The sequence below is a fragment of the Morchella importuna genome (genome assembly GCF_003444635.1).
Source record: "Morchella importuna strain M04M26 chromosome Unknown Morimp01GS001, whole genome shotgun sequence".
Lineage (NCBI taxonomy): Eukaryota > Fungi > Ascomycota > Pezizomycetes > Pezizales > Morchellaceae > Morchella > Morchella importuna.
The window spans coordinates 2228982-2251879 of record NW_025763398.1 but is presented as its reverse complement, the minus strand read 5'-3'; the positions used below and the strand labels follow the sequence as shown (position 1 = coordinate 2251879).

General features: G+C 48.9%; 6 protein-coding genes across 6 annotated transcripts; 3 read left to right on the top strand and 3 right to left on the bottom strand.

The window, feature by feature from the left end:
- Positions 1–79: 79 nt before the first annotated feature.
- Positions 80–3067, bottom strand: LAJ45_00565 (uncharacterized protein; the record flags this gene model as incomplete). Its single annotated transcript, XM_046110166.1, has 6 exons — positions 80–192; positions 245–2254; positions 2323–2394; positions 2450–2590; positions 2657–2998; positions 3052–3067. The coding sequence occupies 6 exons, from the start codon at positions 3065–3067 to the stop codon at positions 80–82; spliced, it is 2694 nt and encodes an 897-aa protein (XP_045976859.1).
- Positions 3068–4862: 1795 nt separating this feature from the next.
- LAJ45_00564 (uncharacterized protein) lies at positions 4863–5851 on the bottom strand (the record flags this gene model as incomplete). The annotated part of the gene is made up of 2 exons (XM_046110165.1): positions 4863–5657; positions 5834–5851. The coding sequence occupies 2 exons, from the start codon at positions 5849–5851 to the stop codon at positions 4863–4865; spliced, it is 813 nt and encodes a 270-aa protein (XP_045976858.1).
- Positions 5852–10125: 4274 nt separating this feature from the next.
- Positions 10126–11430, top strand: LAJ45_00563 (uncharacterized protein; the record flags this gene model as incomplete). Its single annotated transcript, XM_046110164.1, has 1 exon — positions 10126–11430. One exon carries the CDS (start codon positions 10126–10128, stop codon positions 11428–11430), a length of 1305 nt encoding a protein of 434 aa, XP_045976857.1.
- A 1925-nt stretch (positions 11431–13355) lies between these two features.
- On the bottom strand, positions 13356–14134 carry LAJ45_00562 (uncharacterized protein; the record flags this gene model as incomplete). The annotated part of the gene is made up of 2 exons (XM_046110163.1): positions 13356–14043; positions 14100–14134. 2 exons carry the CDS (start codon positions 14132–14134, stop codon positions 13356–13358), a joined length of 723 nt encoding a protein of 240 aa, XP_045976856.1.
- A 1206-nt stretch (positions 14135–15340) lies between these two features.
- LAJ45_00561 (uncharacterized protein) lies at positions 15341–17619 on the top strand (the record flags this gene model as incomplete). Its single annotated transcript, XM_046110162.1, has 2 exons — positions 15341–16652; positions 16727–17619. 2 exons carry the CDS (start codon positions 15341–15343, stop codon positions 17617–17619), a joined length of 2205 nt encoding a protein of 734 aa, XP_045976855.1.
- Positions 17620–19280: 1661 nt separating this feature from the next.
- LAJ45_00560 (uncharacterized protein) lies at positions 19281–22334 on the top strand (the record flags this gene model as incomplete). The annotated part of the gene is made up of 7 exons (XM_046110161.1): positions 19281–19300; positions 19456–19539; positions 19637–19763; positions 19846–20531; positions 20590–20735; positions 20790–21298; positions 21363–22334. The coding sequence occupies 7 exons, from the start codon at positions 19281–19283 to the stop codon at positions 22332–22334; spliced, it is 2544 nt and encodes an 847-aa protein (XP_045976854.1).
- Between the last annotated feature and the right edge of the window lie 564 nt (positions 22335–22898).

Here is a 22898-nt window from a genome sequence, read left to right as displayed (position 1 = left end):
CGAAGCAAAAGCAAAGCGCTCACACAATGTCCATCACAATCATTAAACACGCTTACTAAACCACACAGGGTTCAGATTTTCAGAACTTCAAAAGTCTTCTCAGTTCGGCCTTGAATCCGATTGGGAACGTGCTAACGAAATCACTCAGAGCCTCAGGCCGATTAAGACCCTGTTCTTCACATTGTCCGCTCACTATTATGAAGGTTAGCACATAAAGCCTAAATCTAGGAGATCTGCTTAATACCAATGCCAATTATAAAACCCGACTCTTTGGATCTTTCGATAACCACACACATGCGTCCATATGCACCATGGGAAAATCCTGAGTCTAGCCTAGCAAAGACTGAAGATGATTTGGTTCTATTTTTATGGAGACCCCCACAGATTGTAATATCGCCAAACGTAACGGATCTATGACCAGGAATAAGTATCCTCAACCCCAATGGGTCATTCTTTGCTGCTTCCATGGGGTTATAACCGATTGTGGCAATGTTTGCCCCGCTATAGACAGGTGTTGTATCTTCTTCGATTAACATATCAATTCCAACAAAGTCCTTCGCAACTTTCTGTTTGTCTTCAGGCTCAAAGATTGCTATTCTTGCAGAAATATCCCATGCTCTCAAAATTACTTTGATAGCCTCTGGGTCATCATTGGGATTGGACCAGTTAAGGTAGCCGTTCGAGACAAAAATATCGATCCCGTTATTACGTGACTCAAAATCCTCAATTTGATCCTGAAAAGACTGGACCACTGTGCTGGGAGCCCAGGGATGAAAATTTAGCGCTGTAATGAATAATCTTTCCGTAACCCAAAATCCACTGAGAGAAATATTGGCCCCCAGGTTCCAAAACCTCCCCGTACTAACGACCAATTTCTTGAAAATTGAGGATTTGGTTGTGTGGAAGAACGGATGATAATCAGCGGATCCAGGATGGAAAGAAACATCCCCGAATGGAGTTGTCATATGATGCCTTTTTGGTGCCGGTCCATCATAGCCTTTCTGTAATTGCTCTAAGTTATTATTCTCTTGATCTTTGTTACACCTGGAGAACATGTTTGTATATTCATGGTCAATTCTATAGCTGATACTAGGGAAAGGTTTGGCAGTCATAAAAACATCACGGAGAGATAGATTATCCTGCACAGTCTTTTGAGGAGGCTTGACGGGAATTGCCTCGGTCTGGGGTATAAACTCCTGCTCTGTTGAAGTCTGATGAATAAGTGCCCCCTCGGAAAACTTTCTTTTGAGTTCTCTCAAGAATTTTATATCATCATGGGTGATACAAGTGTAATCATCTTGCTTGGGGATAGATTTTGGCATTATCCCCACAGTATCGGGTTGAGCATATGTATGATAGCTTTCAGCAAGAGCATCAATTTCAGAATTTGGCTTCATACTCGTACTGCTTGAAAATGATGGATCCTGGCCGAGGGTTGTGGGACTAGATGGTTCCGACGAGCCAAGGAAACCAGAATCAGTAGTCGTTCTAGTATTTCCGGATTTTTCCATCTTTTCCTTGGATCTCCAACGCTTCTGGTTCTTAGCTTCCGACTCCGTAGCAAATCTATGAAGATTGATCAATTTCTTAAACTCTTTTTGGTGCATAGAAGGATGTGCGTTTTGCCATTTGTGGAATTGAGTTGTTCCTTTTGCCTCCTCGAGTATTTTCTCGAGTTCTTCACCACTGATCACAGGAAATTCGCCATCATTTGATATGAGCGAGCTATCACTGATAGAAAAGTTCGAAGAACCAGAATCCTCAAGAAAAAACGGGTCATTCCAAGCACTATCATGAGAAATATCTGGTGATGGTTGAAGCAGCTTTTTAAATTCCTCCGAAGAGCAGCCTTGTGGTTCGTGGAATATATGAGGAGCAGCCGATGTCTCAGTGATATCATCGTCTTCTGAGTCATCGCTCATAAAATTACCATTTAGAACCCACCTAGCATGGGTCCTATAGGCAACAGACACATCACTATCCTTATTTATATCATCTGTATCTAGGGATCCTAAACCGTTCGGGAAATGGCCATGAAAGACTCGATCTTTCAGTACTTGAGGGATAATACGTTCAGTATCAAGAACGCAGGGTTTTAGTGGAATATCAACAATGTTGATCGCTTCAGGTTCAACCTTTCTATGGTGAGCTGTGGGGGCACTGGTCGGCTGTGTAGAAGGCTGACCGCCGCTTTTCTGGTTATGTTTCCCCTTTCTGTTTTGATCCTCCTGTGGTGTAGAGAGAGAGATTTTATCTAGTAAAGCATTGATTAGGAGAACCGAAGACTTGGCTGAGGAATTCTTCAGAGTAAAGTTCACATACTAGACAAACCTTGAGCATAGTTGAATTTCACCGTAGGTGGCTCATTGATATAGGAAGAACCCAAATGATCGACTTATAGAGACTGAGTTAGTGGTCATAATATAGAGAAAAAACATATCTGACTTACCTTTTAAACTGGTATCTGTCGCCCACTCTGGATACTGGATAAACTTCACCCTAGGCTTTTCATAACTGCTTACTCGAGAGGCAGCCGTTGTTGTTCCTTTGGAAATAGATCTAGAGTTGATTTTTGTTTCCTTGGGAGGATCTGTGATGGACGAGAGAACGAAGTATTAGAAAGTAATGTAGATCCCAAGTGAAATTCAAAACAAACCTTTGGCTGCTTGCTGTTTTTCCGCCCAGATGTGCCATTGAAGAACCCATCGATGAAGAAGACTCAAAGGTTGAAACTTGGCACGAAGCATCGATGCCTCTTCTTTAGCACCCCTCCATTCATATCTACGAGCAGCAAGCTCTACTGGATCCATATACCAAGCCTCAGCGCGGTTAGGGGGGGGAGGTAGCCAGGACTTCATAGGATCAATCGAAACATTGGTCCATGGAAGGTCATATATTGCTGGCTCTGAGAAGGATTGTTTTTCAATTGGTGCACTATCACTATAGCTATCATAGTTGAAGATGGTATCTAAATCCTTAGATTGAACGGGATCGTATGCTATAAACAATTTAGTACTTTAAGAATGGGCGGAGATTTTTATTTGCACATACTTTCTGGGGGGCTCATGGTCCAAGATTTATCAGTAAATGGGTTTGGGAGGGTTTTGCTGGCCATCTTCCACTGCTCATCAACGTAAAGACATCCGGCACTTATTTGATGGCCTTCAGGGACAGGGATAGTCAAAAAGGCTGCTATGTAGTCGAATTAGTAGCCGCTCCAATTCAAAGTAGGTATGACATACGAGAGGGAGCCCCCTGATATAAGTTATGATTCATCAGCCCTTTCTGCATAGCCTCCATCCGCTTCCTGTTCATTATTTTTTGGGCCTCTGAATAGTGCTGATGAGGCAACATTCCAAAGGTTTTCGAACTTTCACCGGGATACGCCCAAGGGTTTATGGAAGCCATTACTGGCCTTGTAATACAACAAGCTGCAATGATAAGTTTTTCAGGATAAGGTTGCGTTAACTATGAGGTTTGTGGTAATGAAGAAGAGACGGAGTTTTGAAGAGGGCCTTAGTGAAGAACAGAAAGAAGGACAGGTATGTAACTACGCCCCGGATGGGTACCTTACGTTTTTTCTGTGGTGCTTTTAACTGCGCTAGATTCCTCACTGGAATACGTGTACCTTCTCAGCCCTCAACTTAATTGTAATTATAAATCTATACAGATACTCTATTTAGTGCCCCCTATCTCTCGGCCTTTGTAGATTTCCGAATCGACATCATACATGTACTTTTCACTTTTGGTACCATAGGCATTTCCACCCTTCAATCCAACACTTCTTCGCCCAATTTAGTTAAGAAGATATATAAAGCAAACCAATCGATCGTACTTAGCCATTCGTTAGTCCTCCTCTCCATTTATTGGGATGGCTTATTCGGACCGGTAAATAGGTGGAAATTGAGCCTCGCATTTTTATTATCCCAGGTTCTTCATCAAACCCTATTCCCGTTACTTCTTAAAATAAATTTGTATTAATTTATTGAAGGCGTTGATGAACGGCCGGACCATATTAGCCACAGTTTTTATAGTTGAAAGCCAAAGCCACCAAGCAATCCTAAGGCTATCGACCTTATAGGGGTATACATATCCTGGGCCTTCGGGGTTTCTGATTCGGTGAGAGCAGCGGCGAGGCATAAACGGCTACGGATAGCACACTGTGCTGGGATATTTATTGCATGCAGGGAGCTATTTACGAGAAGCTCTAATTCCCCATTGCCAGAAACTAGTCTCTAAGCACCATCAGGTAGACGTCGACTATCATAAGGCAGGATCATTGAGAATAGCCTCTCTATAGATTAGATTACTCAAGGGACGGATAGTATTGAGGAGGCAGCGTGCCCTCGTGAAGAGTAATTCATTTTATATCGACAGCAAATCATGCTATTCGGGTATCAACCAGTTCCAGTACTTTAATCGCGCGTTACCTTGCACGCCACTGAAGGGACAGATTAGAAGGAACGTAAGCGGGATATCCTATTCCTTTTTTTTCCTCGGGCGAGATTCAAATTTATATTTCGATCGGTTCTACCTCTCATGACAAGATTCAAAAATCTCGCATTCTTAACCACGGTTCTAGCTAGCGGTGTGTGCTCTGGTCGCCAATTTATTTACTCTAGCATTCTTTGGACAACTCCCAGGTTGCTACGAAAATAAACCGGTTCCATCAATCATTGACATCCGAAAGAGGCTTAGTCACTTGATCTATGCACGACAAATGTTATTGAACCACAAATATCTCACAATTCATAATAGTCCTATACATATCCAACAACCTATGAGTCCTTCAAAATAACAATAAAACTAAGAAGAGAAACCAATCCACTAAAACTACAAACTTATATAAAAAAAAAAAAATTTCAAGCCCTGCTAGGATTCTCCGTCTCAGGAGCGCTCTCACTATCACTCAACGCTTCATACGGGTTCTCACTGTCACCACCTTTAGGGATCCCTGTGGCCAGAGCAAAATCCCTCCTTGCCTTCCGCAAAAGCAGATGAATCTCCCCGACACGGCCTGGGTCCTCGGGACTACCGATCTCGGGCAATGTTTCAATGTCCTTCGGCACCTCCGACCAATCCAGTCCTGGCTCTAGTATCTCTTCATTTCGTGTGGTTTTCGGGACCTTCTTGATGGGCTTATCACGTCCACCACTCGTAGTGGTAGTAGTCGACCCAGCAGTCTGCCTAGATCCACGTCCCTCTTCGGCGATACTATCACCACCCGAATACTTTGACGGCCCCAATCCTCCTCCACCACTAGACGCTCCGATCCTGCCGCCCTCGGCATTCAAACTTTCAAGCTCTCCCGCTGACACGTTAAACGCGCCCCTACTCCCACTCCCCGAGAAGTCACCGCTCTCCTTCGTCTTTTCCTTCACCTGCCTATCCGCATGACCCAGACCTTCCTCGAGGTCCTCCTTCCCGCCATGCAGCGTCCTGATATTCCCGCCGCCTTCTCTTGGGTCAGCAGCAAATGTGCTTCCTGAACCCGAGGAGCCAGAGATCCCCGTGGGGCCGCCAGCGGAGAAGGAGCCACCCGCGCGGAGAGAATCGGCGGCGAGTGAGTCCTTAGCAACGGGACCGCTGTGCTCGTATTTCGGAGAGCGGCGGCCGGAGGGGTCGGTGGAGACTTTTTGGCCGTGCGTTGGGTTGCTCTGTGCGGTGTTAGAATGATGCGGCGGGTCGGGGGGAAGATTGTGTGTGTGAAGGGAACGGGACGGTAGTGATGGTGGTGCGGGGAGTACGTAGAATAGGCGGTATAAGTGGCGGTAAGGGTTATGGGCATGGTATTAAGCTATTGATAGTGGGTAAGATTTGATAGGATTTGTACCTTGTGTGTAGACGACATATTGTAAATTTCACTAATTCCGAGGAGAATAAATATATCTGATTTTCGTCCTAAGCTTCTCCTTACTCTGCCCCTACGAAGTGACCTCGGGATGAACGGATGGGATGGGATCGTATGAGATGATTCGATCCTAGATACGAAAATGAGATAAGAAATAGGCCCGGTAAACTAAGAATATTTTTTTTAGTAGTCAAAGCTAAAGTGGAACGATGATAGAGGAACACTTTACTTGAGGTAAAAAGAAGAAACAGAAATCGAATCATTCTGCCCACGGGGTTGCCGATTATATCTTTCTCACTCGCAGCACAGCTAGCTACCAACAGCTATTACCACGAAGCTATGTAGCTATGAGGTAATGTGATGTCAGAATGAGGAATTGAGTGTTTTGCACGTTGTCTGTCGATCTAGCACAAACAGCTTTGTACAGCTTTGTACAGCTTTGTACAGTTTGACGATCACGAAAAGCTGGAGCTGGAACAGCTCTTTGATCAAACCCGATATCTAATTGCGAGTACCGGCGAAATCCACAGTTTTGCAACCCGCAGTGGGCCCGGCCGCTCTACCGAGGATCCGCTTCATCGGCAGGTAACTTGCAAGCCAAAGTACTTGTACATTACTCTAGGGATCGTCCGGCCGGTGCTGTAGTACATGGTTGCGGCCGGATGAAACGTCAGATCTGATAACCTTACCTTACTGCAACCCGCATGGGTGATTATCATGCCACCTGGGTTTACAGCAACAATCCAACCCGCCCGTGCGCAAGCAGTGAACAGGATTCTCTATTTCGAAAAATCCAAAGCCGGGGAATTCAACCCGAAACCGGAAGTCAGAAGCATCCCCGCAATGGCCTGAGGGAACTTGTTTCGAGCGCCGTTCTCCTCCGCATTCATTCATATTCATTTGTTGTTAAGGCTGAAGTCCCAGCACTGGCAAATTAAACAAGCAGCCAGACGGATATAGATATATCCAAAGAACGCTCCTATAGATATGTAGCCATCATACCACGCCCGTGCCGTCAATTGCGGAGTAAAGCTGGGCTGATTTCTCCCCCATAAATGCAACGATATTCCTTGCCTGCCCGCCCGCGATAAGTTGTTCTTCTGTTTCAATTAATTGTAGTCAGAGATGATGCCGGTATTATAGGTACATGCTACGGGTAGACCCGGTCCTACCCTTCTTCTTATGAGCTTAATGCTCCCCGAGTCGCGGTCACGTGCGACGCGTTCTAGAAAAAACATCGTGTTCGTCGTCGGCAATAGCCGTCGCGTCGTTTCGGGAGTTATTAGACTACGGAACTCTACATACATGTAACATCACTCGATCGATTCCTTACTTCACCCGATACGGTCTCTGGAGGCGTGATGATTGATTGAGACCGCAACAAGAAAAATCCTTCCTTGTAGCTACGAGTACATCGAAAGGGATCAAAGTCAAACTTAAGGGCCAGGGGATAGATAGATCTCTACGGGCGGTACCATCGAGACTCCAACAGAGCTCTGTATGGGGAAAACCACGCCCAACGAAACCACCGCAAGGAGGATCTCGGATCAATTTCTGCTAGCAGATCGCACTCTAACTTCCCCCAGATTCTCCTTATTCTGTTAGGGTAGCCTGTAAAGGTACTCTATCCAGGTTGGCAGGTAGGAGTCAAATTTCAGTCACTTGGTCAAGAGGACACGTTCCCTCAAAAAAAAAAAAAAGATCAGCCCGGAAAAACTGGTGATGTTTTCGATATTTTCTCGGAAGAAAAAAAAAAAAAAAAAAAAAAAAAAGACGGTGAGATCAGATCATGCCGGAATTTTTTTATTCTTGTGGCGTTACCATCTATCTACCCGCTGGACTGGGCTGGGGTTGGTGAGTGGGTGGTTCAGCCTCAAATCGATGAGTTGATACATGGGCCACCCCCGGCTTCACCCGATTGCACCGCCGGCGGTCGAATATCTGAGCAGCGAGCTCTCAGGAGCTCTTAAGTTTGTTTTGTTTTGTTAATGGTGTGTTATTGTATGGCATATGATGGGGGCGGGTAATGTAGGTACTGCAATTATGGGGGAAGTATGAGAAATCAGGCAGAAACGTTAAAACATACAAAAGTCGACGATGCGAATGTCGTATGGCAGTGACTGGTCAAGTTTTTATCGCACAAACAGCATCTTTTCTCCAAACGCACACACACCCACGCTGACGGAAAGAAAAAAACTTTTATTTTTTTTACTTGGGGTACTCTGGTGCTGCTGTGCTCAGGTACCCCATGCCTGATGATCTACCGACTGCGCTGCCACGGTGTGATAGATAGATGGCCAGGCATTCATTCGTGTCAATCCCAAGCGAGAGCGTTTCTGTTTCTATCACCCCCAACCTGCTTAATTCTATCTGTCTGATATGTATGAGAGCAGATACTCTTCTATCTACTGTATGTACACACAGATGTCAAGCGAGGCTGGACTGGACTGGATTGCTATGCATCTCAGTATCATAGATACGAAATACTGCCCTTAGGTCCATCGCACCTCTTTGTACAGCACATGTAGATTACCATATACATAGAAAGATAGCAGCCCCGCCCTACGCTTTGTTTCTATATCTGTCGCCGGACGAACAGCAAGCCCATATTTTGTTTTCCTCAACCAGCCAGCCAATGGATGGGATACGAGGGAGCGATAAAAAGAGGGGTTTTGGCTGTTCGATAACTACGTACTCTACCCTAAACTTGCAAAAAGAGAGACAAAGTAGGTATCGAATCATCAATGTCATAGTACATAATCGCAAGTGGTTGGGGGGGGGGGGGGGGTGAACGAGGAATGGGGAATAGGGAATGGGAACCTGCTATTCGAACGACCGACTTTGGGCCGTGTGTGACCTGACCAACATACCATATCCACGTATGTATTGGCCTGAGCCATGAGCAAAATAGGTCGACGTGGTGCTGGATGGACAGGATTGATGGATAGGATGGGATACTCTACTTAGATAGAGTAGGTAGTTTATGTTGTAGGTACATACATGTGTGTGGAGTTATGTAGATATACCTGCTTTGTTGCTTGCTTGCTTGACTTGCTTGGGTTGAAACATGCTCGACATACGGTTTTGGCGGGGGGGGATATTGTTCCGGGACATGGGTAAAATTCCCGGTAGCGAAGTCATTTTTTCAGTTTGATGTCCAAATCCATGAAGTCAGAGTCTCAGAATTCGGTCTCTCTAGTCTTTTTTATTTTTCCCTTTCTTATTTGCCTTTTTTTCTCGATATCGTAACCAATATGCATGCAGTGCGGCGGCGGAAGTGACGGTGGTGGTGGTGGGAACTTGAATTGGGGGCGTCTCTTCTCCCTCTTCGTGCGTGTTGCGGATTATCCATCCCGATGTCGGTTGAGGGGTGTGTGTGACAGATTTTACTCGCCTTCCCGTAGCGTGGCCGATATCACCCGTATGGAGCAATTCTGTCAGCGGTCGCCGGTGGGCCATCAACAGCATCCCTGTCTGACTGATAATTCTCTCGCCGCAACACACACACACAGACAGACAGAGACGACACACACGCGCAGATTCCAGAGCCAACCAACCAGCCTCTCTCAACTGACCGGGGGCCCGTCACTTTCCTTAATTCCTAAAGAATCCTACTTCTACCCTAGTAACTCCGGTTCTCTCCCGCATACGCGCAAATATGCAGGCCCCTGTCGGGCAGAGCCGCGTGTCTGAGTTGACTGCTGCTGCTGGGTTGCTGCGAGAGTAACCTTGCTTTGTAGCGGGTGTGGTGGGTGGTCATAGTGTATAATGTGCAGCAAGCAGCATAGTGTTTTTTTGAGTGTTTGCAAGGCTGGGCTAGCCATGGATATGGGGCTGCAGCTGCTTAACCTCTCAATCCCTCACTCAACTCTCTCACTCATTCTCTCACTCATTCTCTCACTCATCACAAACTCGTGTCTGCCCCCACCTTTAATCGCCCCTTTTCGTCCGGAGCTCTCTCTCCTTCTCCTTCTCTCTCGTTCTTGCAAGTGTATATAACTGTTTGACGGCCCCCCATCAGTCCGCCGGTCTTGACTTCTCACAACCTTTTCTGCAGCCTGCCCCATCAACACAGCACCCACCACACACAGCATATATATATACTATACGATATCTATTCATCAAGTATAAAGTCGAGCCAGCACCCAGCAGCATCAGTATCCTATCTATTTAGAGTACATTACCAGCATATAGAGACAGAAGATTAGCAACTGCCGCTAATTACACATACCACAAAGAATACAATACAGCCAGCCTAGCTAGCTTTCATCACCATGTCGAACGCCATGAAAAAGCTCAAGCTCCTCCACCACCTCACGGCCGCCTCTGCCAATGCCACAGCCAGCACGAGCAGCATGCCACCACCCCCGGCATCCGCGCAGCAGTTCCCCACTCCCCCCACATCTCCCATACGCCACCACTTCCACCCACAGTCGCAGTCCTACCTCGACGTCTCGAATGCCCTGCGCTCTGCCCGCCATGCATTGAATAGCATTCAGTCCTCAACTGTTGTTCCCCAGCAGCACCAGTACCACACACAGGCAGACCAGATCATGCGAAACTCACACTACGCCGCCATGGTCCAGCAGCCTCCCAGGCCTTCCGGCGCTCCCGCGTGCCTGCTGCCGCAGGCGTTCATGGTCCTCACACCCAATGACCCCCATCCAGCCATCTGCCTACCCGCATCACCTCCGCCAGTGACGTCGCACATGCACAACCACTACCATCACCACTCAACGCTCATCCCCCCCGTCCCAATCAACCCGCCAATCCAGCAGGTGCTCATGTCCGAGCAGGCAGTCCCACGGGGAAACACAACAATCTACTCATCTCGTCCCCCAGCGCCAACATACCAAGGTGCCTCACACTACCAGTACCAGACGACCCGCCGTCCCAGTACACAAAAGCGCCCACGCCTCACCACCGACGCCGTCTCCAAGATCGGCAAGGACTCCCGCCTCGCCCGTTGGGAGCGTGTCGTTGGCTACGTGCGTGAGCAGCGCAAAGCCAACGCCGCTAGCCAGGCTGACAGCACCCCCGCGGACCCAACCCTCTCTGCCATCGAGGCAAAGAAGGCCTTCATCCGCGAGATCGAGCGCAAGAACCGCTTTCTCGACATGATCGACTACGACGAGCAGAAGCAGCGATCACTGTGGAGCGGTGGCAGCGCGGGCACGAACGGCGTTGATGAGTTTGTGTGGAGCGAGGACGAGGATGACGATTCGTTCCGCAAGGTGGTCGAGAACCAGCATGCCCTTGAGGAGCACAAGCGCCGTTTGGACCGCCTGTACCCCGAAGATGTTGTCAAGGAGAAGGTTGCAGTAGCGGAGGAGGGTGTGTTTACGCTGGAGGATGGCGAGGCCACGGTCAAGGATTTTGAGATGGGGAATGGGTTGACAAGGTCGTCGAGGAGTGAGAAGAGGCCCAGGAGCTCACCGGCGGTGGAGTCAAACGCCTATTGGGAGTTGATGAAGAGGACCGAGATTGAGAAGTTGCCCGAGCTGAGGAGGGAGAGCCAGATTGAGGGCGGTTTGGACAGACTTGCGGGGAGGGAGATGAGGAGATTCTCGGTTTACTAATTCCTTTTTTTCTTCTTTTCTTGACGACAAAAGTCTTTTTTTATCATGTTTAATTATCATTATCACTACTAGCTACACCGGACCTGCACTCTGCATTGCTTTTTTATATATATTCTTATGTTTTTCCTTTTATCATTCAGGATGGGGGGCGTCTGGGATTTTTGCTTTTTTATTATCACTATTATATCTTTTATCCTGCAAATATTGCATAGATAGTCTTATATTTAATGCACCCTTTTTGCACTACACACTCACCTCTCTTCTCCTAGTTGGTTTTTTGCCAGTTTTTCTAATCTCCCTTTTTTCTTTCCTTTGCTTTACTTTGCTTTCTGATAAAAAGGTTTGGGGGTTTGGTTTGCGGGTTTTTTTACGAGGACATGCATACTTAGAACCTTATGAATACTTGGCTTGTTATTAGTACTCTACTCTAGAAATAATGGAATAGAAAAAACAATAATCGCTACTCTACCTTGCTTCCCCCTTCTATGTGACGTGACTCGATTCGTACCCAGAATCCAACAAACAGCCAACAACCAACAGAGCTGCCAAGCACGTGATACAACGAGTGATATCCCATGCACCAGCACACCCGGCTATTCAGGGCGAAGGGTTGGGTTGGGCTGAGGGGAGGGAGGGAGGGAATTACAAGTGTCCTCGTCATTTCCACGGTGCCAATGATCGACGGTAGGCAGTGCTGGGTCTGCTATAAATAAAGTAGGCAGAAAAAAAATCTTTGAGAGGGTGGGTGGTGGGTGTAGAGAAGATATCCCTTGGCCCGATCACTAGCCGGGGAATAGATCGATAGCGATCTGCCACTCGGGTTCTACCACTCGAGAAGGGACGCAGCGTGGGGGGGGGGAAGGGTATGGGTGGGAATTCGGGAAACGCACCGTAGGAACCGGAGATGTTGTCTGTGTCTCGTGGCCGGCCGCAAAAGCAATTTTCCGGGCTTCCTGTAGAGTATGTACATGTGATATCCGGCATTCTATCCCCATACAGACCTGTCAAATCCCCAGCCTCGTATCCTCGTATCACAAGCAGTCCCTACTCTACTCTACTCTCAACAGGGGCAAAATAACACACCATCATATCCCCCATCTGGCTAGTAGCTATAGCCCATTCCCGGTTTGGCCGTCCCTTATGTCGGGCCAAGGGAAACAACTCTTCGGCATCAATAAACGGCACTCTTAGGTGCTACAGCCCTACTCTATTTCCGGAGTTTCCCCGTGCATAGGCCGTGTAATCCGACGCTTCCCCCGGCGGCCCCGGATTGTGTGGGGCTCCTAGATACCCGCAGGCAGGGTCGAAAAAGACGTTAGTGCGGGCGGGAGGGACGGACGGGTGCTTGTTTATTCTCCCCGCGGGGTCCTGGCGGCGGTGGAAATGGGTGAAGATGGAGATTTGGGGTATGGGGGGCGCACGTGGAGAGGATTGGGTTGGGTTATTATGGGTTTAATGAAGGGGGTTGCGGTTGCGGTTGCGTTGGGTTGGGTCATGGGCGATCACTCACCCGAGTGTACTGGTTGTTAAAGGCAGGACCGAAGGAAGGAAGGCCACTGTGTCGAACAGGAAAGAACCCCGCTGTCAGGAGGAATGGTATCCTACTCGAGCTGCTATAAGATCATCGCTTGTATTGGTTTTAGACATCGGTGTCAATTAAAACCCCTAAAACTGGTCGGATCCTGCACTCAATAGCTATAGTGGTGGTGCACGTACGGTGGATCATCTACGAACTGCTAGCTATGTTTAATTTGCTTCTAGCTGCTATGATTGAATTGGCCGTTTTGCAATTAACAAGCTTTCATAGCTCTCCCCAGATATCAAATCTAAGAAGAACATTTGATACTCATTTGCTATCCGCGCATTCAAACTACTAGCTAACAAAAAAGAAAAACAGGACCCTGATCACCACTTAACCCACCCAACTAACCCACCATCTCCGGCGCCTTCCACTCATACTCAATCCATTCCGCCGTGCCCCTCGCACACGCCTCCCCGGCCAACACCCTCACCACCTCCAACGCCGCATCAATCCCACTCGACACACCCCCACACGTCACCACATCCACGCCCTTCACCGCCCCCCACACCACCCTCTCCGCCACCACCTCCGCCCTCCCATAAGCCCCCTCGACCGCCTCCGCCAGCAGCGCCCTCGCAGCATGATGCGTCGCCGCCCTCACCCCATCCAGCAGCCCCGCCGCCGCAAGTATCAAGCTCCCCGTGCACACACTCATGAGCATCTTCCTGCGCCCGTCCCCCGTCGCACCTGACGCTGCAAATTCCTGTAGCCACTCTAGGAGCGGGAGGTTCCGCATCTCGGCCCGCGACCCGCTGCCGCCGGGGACGAGCACGACGTCGTAGTGTGAGGGCGCGCCGGCCGGCGAGAAGATGTCTGCGTCGCGGTGCATGGTGGTGCCGCGGCCGTTGGAGGTGGTGAAGGTGGGTGTTTCGCTGAGGAGAGTGATGTCGAAGATGAGGCGGGAGGGGTCCGGGGTGGTGGTGGTGGAGGAGGGTGGGAAGGGGGGGTGGGTGGTGGAGAAGGGGGGGTCGGCGGCGATGGAGAGGATCTCGAGGGGGCCGGCGAAGTCGAGGAGTTCGACGTTGTTGAAGCTGGTGGGGTGGGGTGTTAGATGTATGGATGTAGATAGTGGAGTGGGGGTAGTTACACTATGAGAGCTACTTTGATTTTGCGGTCCGGCATTTTAGGGGATTGTTGTAGCTATAGTACTACTAGTTTAATTGTAGTTTGTGCAAATAATTAATGAATCAATTATTGATTGTGTTTGGTGAAGCGGGGATCGACAAGGGAAGATGGGGAACTCTATGTTTTAAGATGGTGTGCGGTGGGGTCTTAATGTTTATGCTAATAAGTTTTATGCCAGATGGTTATTTATATACATGTAGAGTATAGACAGATATATACCTCGAAGTAGAAGGTCGAAATTGTGAAAAAAGTACCGACTCTGATTATCATATGTCCCAATACCTGCTTCCCGATTACACGAAGAAGATGTTGGGTGAGTCATCTGTTGAACTGATTCTACCAGGTTTCATGAATCCCGAAGTAGGTACTACAATGCACAATAACTATGTGCCTGCGGTAGCTCAAGCAGTGGGAATGCATGTATTCACGTGTGTAAAATGGGTTGTGAAATAACAAATACTGAGGCGGGTAGTACAATACTAGTGGAATCGCCAATGATCGAATTGTTAGGATGTAGTAACATCAATAGCAACAAGTCGATCTCGTTTTATACCCGTCACTAAATGATATAATATAGCTACATAGTTTAGATTTGCTTGCTTCAAGACATTGTTGATAACTTTGTGGTGCGGCCCAGCACTGGATGTAGAGTAAGGTGGGCTTGGTGGCGGTGTGGACCACCCTCTCTAGCTTAACCAGACGTGTCATCTTTCCATGCTTTATAAGTGAACAGGCTCTCCTCTTCTCTTTCGTAACAGAACCATCCATCCATCCTAATACATCCTCTCGAGTCTTCATACACACAAGTATCTACTCTAGAGTAGAAGAACTCTAGCTCTCCCCACCATTATTCCCTCAGCTCCCTGCAGCCGTAGTTCGAAGTTCTGAGACACCCATCGCAGGCACATATGCACATATTTCGCAAGCCTGAGCATGATGAATGCTTACTGCAAGCCCGTAGATCTCCGTCGGCACCAATCGAGCGAGCGAGCAGAGCAGTTCAACTGCAGCTGGTAACCAGCGAGAGTTGTGGTGGCGCCACACCACGCGACAAGCCACACCCGTCGCACCCTGGCTAGCTCCAGACGCGCACCCTTGTGTCCACGCCTTACCTTGCCTGGCCTTCTTTCTCTTTCCTCCAGGCGTCTCAAACAATAACTCCAAACATCTCTCTCTCTCGCGGGCATCATCACCACAATCACCATGTTCCGTCCACTCTCGCTCTGGCAGAACATCCCCTGCCCGGCCCTTGAAGCCCGTGGCAGCTGCACCGTGACCCACTGCCTCTTCTCACACGCCCGCCCACCCGCTCCCCCACCACCGCCGACACCCGCAGCCGCATCACCGACAGCTCCACCACAACCCCCCCACTCTGCAGTCCCAGAATACAATGCCACCAGCACACCTCCACCCCCACCACCAGTGCTCTCTGGCGACCCCCGCCTCCGAAAGATTATCGAATCCAACTCCAACTCCAACTCCAATTCCAGCTCCAGCAGCGCCGACAGCGACGACAGACGCGAATGCAAGCGACGCCGGGCCCTCGACGACACCACCCCACAACCGGGCTCTGACGCTGCCACCGCTGTAGATAGCAGTCAGGCGCCAGCGGTGAAGCGCACAAAGACAAAGGTCGAGGCTGCGGGTTCTGCAGCTGTGGTGGGGGCGCCGAAGTCGATACTCAAGAAGAGCCCGCCAGTTGCGTCGGCGGCGGCGGCGCTGAAGACTACGAACGGGGTGAAGGGCGCGACGGTGTCGTCATCGTCGGTGGGGAAGTCGACGCCGACGCCGATGGCTACGAAGGCAGCAGCGCCGGCAAAGACGGTGGCTCAGGGTCTACCTGCTAAGCACGGGACAGAGGCGGCGGTGGCAGCGAAGCCGTTATCACTGAACCCGCGACTCGTGCCCTCGTCGCCGGCGACGCATGCGGCGCGGTTACATCTTTTGACACTGCTGCATAATGAGTATGTGCGGCTGCATGACGGGAAGGGAGATGCGCAGGCGCTGCTCAAGCTTGCGCTGGACGAGGAGGAGAAAGTTGCGAGGGAGATGCGAAGCATATACCCGCAGGCCATGAAGAAGCGGATAGTGAGGCTCAAGAACAGCTCCGTGGCAGAGTTCACGAAGCAGCAGGAGGAGAAGCAAAAACAGGCTGCACGCGAAGAGGAGGAGAAGAGGAGGGTCAAGACGGTGCAGGGGAAGATTGTGGATAATGGGATGAATAATAATAAGCCGCCATTGGATACGGGCTTGACGCCGGCGGAGGAGCTGGAGGCGTTGGGTGCGCTTTTGCAGGCCCCGTTGAACCTGGCAAAGTACAAATACATCCTTGAGCCCCCGACGGCCGAGGAGGTCGAGGCTGCGGTCAGGGGGACCGAGGCCGCGGGGGGATGGGAGGCCTGTGACCGCTGCAGTAGCAGGTTCCAGGTCTTTGACGGCAGGAGGGAAAGCGATGGGCAATTGGCCTCGGGGGGGAAGTGCACATATCACTGGGGCAGGGCCGCTTGGCCATCACGTATGTTTTTACTTCTTTATATCATTGAAACAGACATCTCAACACCGATCTGACTATCTATAAAAAAAAAACAGGGTCCAGTGGTAATCGCGCGCCCAAAGACAACGAAAAAATCTTCACCTGCTGCCGGCAGCGCGTCGGGCAGTCGGCGGGCTGCACCACCTGCGAGAACCATGTCTACAAGATCAGCGAAGCCAAGCGGCTGGCCTCCCTCTGGCAGTTCATCAAGACCCCCGCCCCACCAGGCTCCCAGAGTCCCCAAAGTTCACCAAAGGGTATATCAAAGAAGCCGATAGAGAAAGCCCTCTGCCTCGACTGCGAGATGTGCTACACCACCCACGGCATGGAACTCGTCCGCCTGACCGCCACCGCCTTCCCCTCGGGACACGTCGTCATTGACGCCCTCGTGCGCCCCACCGGCGGCATCCTCGACCTCAACTCCCGCTACTCTGGCGTCTTCCCGTCGCACCTCATGGCCGCCACGCCGCACACGCGCCTGCCTTACCCGCCTCTACCCGCCTCCCACACCGCCTACATCAACCCCACCGCACCCATCCCCGAGCTCGAGGAGCCACTGCAGATCCTGCCGTCGCCCGAGGCGGCGCGCGAGCTGCTGCTGAGCTACATTGACGCGGACACGCCGCTCATCGGTCACGCGCTCGAGAACGATTTGGGCGTGCTACGGCTGTGCCATGGTGCCATTGTGGATACGGCGGTGCTGTTCCCGCATGCGAGGGGTTTGCCGATGAGGAATAAGTTGAAGTATCTTGTGGAGAAGCATTTGGAGAGGCGGATACAGGTGGAGGAGGAGGAGGCGCGGGGACACGACTCGGCGGTGGATGCGAGGTGCGCGGGTGAGCTGGTGAGGTGGAAGGTTAGGGAGGAGAAGATTCTGGAGAAGGGGAGGATGGGGACAGCGGTGGTGGGGAGGAAGGACGTGAAGATGGAGGTGGAGGGGGGTAGTTAGCTATAGGGTGTTGTACTTGCGCAATTCGGATGTCGATTTCGTGGGATGGGAATTAGGCGTATTTTGGGGGCCTGGAGGGCGTTGTTTTATTGAGGCTTGCGCTATTAGATATTGTTTTTTTCTTTTTCTTTTTCTTTTTCTTGAATTCATTAATAGAATCAATACATTATCAGTGAAGAGTCATATATAAAGAGCATCATTCTGGCACTGGTGGTCTGACTACGTAGAGTATATGGATGGTGGAAGTCGATTAATGGGAGTCTGGCTACGGGTACTTGTGTGAATGTCGAAATTATAGGTGCAAGCCTGGGCGCAATGCCCTACTTGTAATGGGGTGGCCACATCTACCAGAGGCCGGTACATATATACGCCATCTTGAGTCTCCTTGGCGTTAATATTTGTGTATAAAAGAACTATATATGTCCTCTAGATCTGTATTGTAGTCAAGCAAGAAGGTCAGATCTTCCGTATTTCTATTCACAATGAACGGTAGAAGTCAAATGAGTGATAACATGTGACCGACTGCTTGTCGGAATTTGGATCGGATCGGCTTGGGGAGTTTAGCATCTGGAATATGGTATTCAGAGAGTGTAGGCTTGGGATAAGGCCTATTTTAGGGCCGTGGGGTTGTTTATTATGGCTTAATTGTATTTCTAGATATTATTTTCTTTCTGGGAATCCTTGATATAATTAATAGATTATCAAGGAAAAGTTAGAATGACTGTTGGGAATCTAATTACTAGATTCGGACTACTTAGAATGTGTTTAGATGGCGATTTGAATGACAACTTTGCTCTTCAGATTTTAGAGAAATCTGTAATTTGGTTTGAAGGTTTTAAAACTATTATTTTGAGGATAGGCGATGTTCCAGCGTGCATGCGCATATGTCCAGCTTTATTATAGCTTTACGCCCTATACCATAATGATTGCAATCCCCAATTAATAGTTAATTCCCATATCTCTCTCCACTCCATGTTTAGACATGACCTACCTTTAGCATTGGGTATATATGGCCTTCCTGGATCAGGTGAGATTAAACCATCTTTCAGAGTCTGGAACTATCTCCTGACTACATCCAAAACGACTACGAGAAGTCATCCACTGTATGAATGCTGAAAGTCAAATAAAAGTCTGAGTACTTGTATGAATGAATGGTAATAGTCAAAGTGAGTGATAATATGTGACCGGCTGTTTGTCGGAAGAACTGTAGTATTAACAGCCAAGTAGTTAGATTGGACTCGCGCCCCCCCCCCCCCCTTCCTGCCTTACAAAGTCCTAATTAGGCATTCTGATCTCGAGGATCCCCAATTAAATGGTATGTGGAGTAGTAGCGGCTAGGTCAGGTACTGCATGCCAAGAGGGCCAAGCCAGGGCCCAAAAAGCTCCGTTGGTTGGGTAGGACGAGGGTTGATGGTGCCTGCACAATCAGTCGTCACTCTCCCGCTCCCTCCGTATCTCTTTCCCACAAAATTTCCCACATGTTAACAGGATGGGCCATCCAGACCGCTGATCTGCTTCCCACATCGTAGTGGCCTTTTTTTTTTTTTTTTTTTAACCACCTCAGTATTCTCTGCGTGAAGAAACTCTAGTGAAAAACGACAACAAGAGAGAGTCGCTATAATAATCGCAAAAAAGAGAAAAGGAGAGAGAGAAAAAAATCCATGGCAGATGCTCTTTGGAGGTGTGTATAATGAAAATAATTCGTCTCTCTGCTGCACACCACTTTGCGAACCTCTCCCTCTCTATCTCTCTCCATCTACATGCCTCACCCCACACCCGCCTTCGCGTCGAGAAAGAAGAAAAAAAAGTGTGCAGCTAGAAACTTAGTGCTTATAGGGCAGCTCTCCGCTGGGAGAAGGAGCTAGCAGCTATCTTTCAGGACCAGGATGCAGGCCGTAACCTCGAGCATGCAGTATCACAGTACGTTAATTCAGTTCGCCCTTTTTGAAAAAATTAATTATCCTACTGTAGAGAAACTTCGGTCATTGATGTTTTGAGTGTAAAATTCAACCACCAGATTGCGCGAAGCATATGTAAACATTGTCTTTGTCGACCTACGCTTTGCGCTCGAGCAGGATGTCGAGGGCCGCATCTGGAACAAACACCATAAGATCATTGAACGATACAGGAATATCCTAAACCAGGTTAGAAAAGCGCTCATAAACAAAACAGCAGTTGTTTGCTCTCAGAAGTTTTACCCTAAATGTTTTCCTCCTGCAATTATAGTTCCGAGAGGCGAATGGGATGAAGAAGCCCGTAGAGCTGCGCAAGCTGCAGATCGCATACATCAATTTCATCAAGCAGGCCTCCCGCTTCTATCGCGGCTTCATTCAGCGTCTGGTCTCACACTACGGTGTGCTGGAGCTGGACTGGGTGGTCCGGAAGTTCCATCTTTCCAGTACGTTCCATGGGGTTTCCTTGCTCAGGTCCGGACATGTGGCTAACCTTCCTGCTGTCGATATCCCCTCGGACGCACCCACCGGCAGCTGTGATATCGACACAAAGAACAACGTAATCCGTTCGTGCCATCGCACTCTCGTGTTCCTGGGCGACCTGTCGCGGTACAGAGAGGCGCCCTCTACAGGCCCAAAGAACTGGGGCCCGGCAACGGGGTATTATACGCTCGCAAAGAAGCTTGTACCTTCGTCTGGGTCGCCGCACAACCAGCTTGCGGTCATAGCCTTGAATGAGGGGTCGAATCTCTCGGCGACCTATCATCTTTACCGTGCACTCTCTGTTGCGGAGCCGTTTCCCGAGGCGGGCGATAATCTGGGATTGGGGTTCAGGAAGGTTCTTAAAGCTCATAAGGCTGGGAACTTGGGGACCAATCTGGTGAGGAAAGAGGAACAAGCGGTTTGTGAACTAATTGCGCTGTTCGTGAGACTTCATGCGAAATGTTTCATCGGGAAAGAGTAAGATACCCTGCCGGTGGTAGCAAAAAGATCTATATATGCTGAACATTTGTGTTAGGTTCTCGGAATATGAAGCACTAGAAAGCGAGATGCTGACGCAGCTTGCTCTTGACTTGAAAGAACGTACATTGTCGAACGGCATGTTGAGCAAGCTTGTCCTTATTAACATCGCTGCCCAGTTCTATGCAGCAGAGAGATCAAAAGGTGAGATACTCAACCTCCAAGAAACTAGCCTTTCACGCCTAACACATTTTTCAGAACGTGGGTTTGCTCGTGCCCATGCTAGTTTTCTCCGTTTAAATATTACTACATTCACTACTCTCCACCAAGTCTTCCAGCCGGAGCTTGAGCGTGCAGTGGGCGATAAAACAGATAACGATGCCCAAAATGTCTCGGCAGTAGGCAGGCGAATGCTTCCTGGACTGAGGCTATATTCGACCTGGTTACGTGTGTGCCATCAGACTCTCACTGACCAATTGGCGGATACGTCCATGTCTGTTTTGATTAAACAGCTTTGGCAAACATATGCAAACACATTATCCCTTCTTGCGGCAACGTTTCCAGTTGAGCGTTTGCATCATTTGGAATATCTTCTTGAAGAGGATGATGATACTATTGGATTTCTACCCTTTGATGCGATCAATGGGGCCAAGAAATTTAATTGGGAAAATGAATCAACGTCGCAAGCACATGCACATCCTAACGAAGAAATGCTTGCAAGGATATTATTCCTGCTTGAAGACGGGGGTCAGCTATGTAGAGAAGAGGTAAATCTCTCCCGCAATTGGCAAAATACAGTAATCGTTTCACTAATACCTGTTATTCGTTTAGAATGTTCCAATCACCGTAGTTAATGGAACAATAACTTACCAAGAGGACGGTATCCTCACTAGCACTCCATCTATAGGAATGAACTCTCTCTACCGGACCTCGGCGGTCCCACCCACTTATGAAAGGATGGGAACCCCCGATATCTCCAACATCCCACACAAAAACACATTCCAATCCCGTGAGGACGAATACTCAGACGACGAGAATGACGTCCCCCGTGCCGCCGAAAGTGTCCTTGCGCATGGCGGCACAAGCATCATTGAGTCCACAGCAGGCTCTGAAACCATGAGTATCATGAACAGAATGGTCGACTCTCTAGTGGGTCCACGTGAAGACCCGTCATCTGAAGATGACGAAGAAATCCTCTTTTCCGGCAGAAGAAAGAAGAAGGAAGCGCGACGCCGTGCGGCTGCTCGCAGGGATAGCAAAGATCATGAACGCCACGATGGCATTCCAGAAATGCCGAGGATGAAGACCCCCGAGTCAATTCTCAACCCGATAAGAAAATCACCAACAGTGTCGACACCGACAAATCTCTACACTGCAAAAGACCTCGCTGCCATTGTGCAGAACTTTACAGCGACACATCAACCACCTCACTACTCCTCGGCCCATTCACAGGAACTTCCTACCACGCCGACACATTCTCAGAAGCAACCCCAAATCACTACCGCCGGTATGAACTCCCCTAATATCGTTACCGCGGTTTCAGGGTCTCCGGATTGGATGCTTCCCCAAAACAACAAATCTCCTGTGTTGCCTGCCATGCCCGAACAGCCCGGCCTTTTCTTTGATAGTAGTGACAAGATGCAACCCCCGCACCCGAGTTCTTATATATCGTACCAAGGAACTCCTGCGAGTTGGGGTAGTCCTCACCACAATAGTCATGAGTTACCACCGAATAGCCAAGGCACAGTATTTGGAAGCCATGGATCCCCTTCAGTCTTTTCAAGGGTCAGGGACAGGGAATAATCTTTCATTCTTTGGATGGAGGCCCTGAGACTCATAATATTCTTTAGGGAAAAATTGGTTGCGTAAACGGCGTATTGGCTTGGTTCTGTTTTTCTTTCAACCTCTTCTTCCCTTCTTTTTTTTCTCTTTCTCCCTCTCTAGCTACAAACGAATATTAGGAAAGATGGAAGTTTAGTATAGCTACTACAATAATCTTCAATAAAGCAATAGGCAAGGATCTATAAATAGCCAGGGCAACCAGACAAAATATGTACCTACATTGGCCTACCTATGTAGTGACATACATGTGTACCTACATTGTAGAGGCGGGGGTAACCTAAAAAATAACTGGCCTGTGATTTCAGCTAATCGGGTATTCAGGCTAATTTCATCGGGCGAGTGATAATTTATGTTTGTGATACCTTTTAAATTTAGAAGCGGTTGATGAGTTATACTCTCTTTTTTAGGCTTGGGCTCCCTAAAAGGTTTCCCAGTTACGCAAGAAGGGCTTCGTGTGATCCACGGTCCCGCTAGTTCTCTTTCATTTGATATCATGGAAATTATAGGCATCAATAATTTTATTCT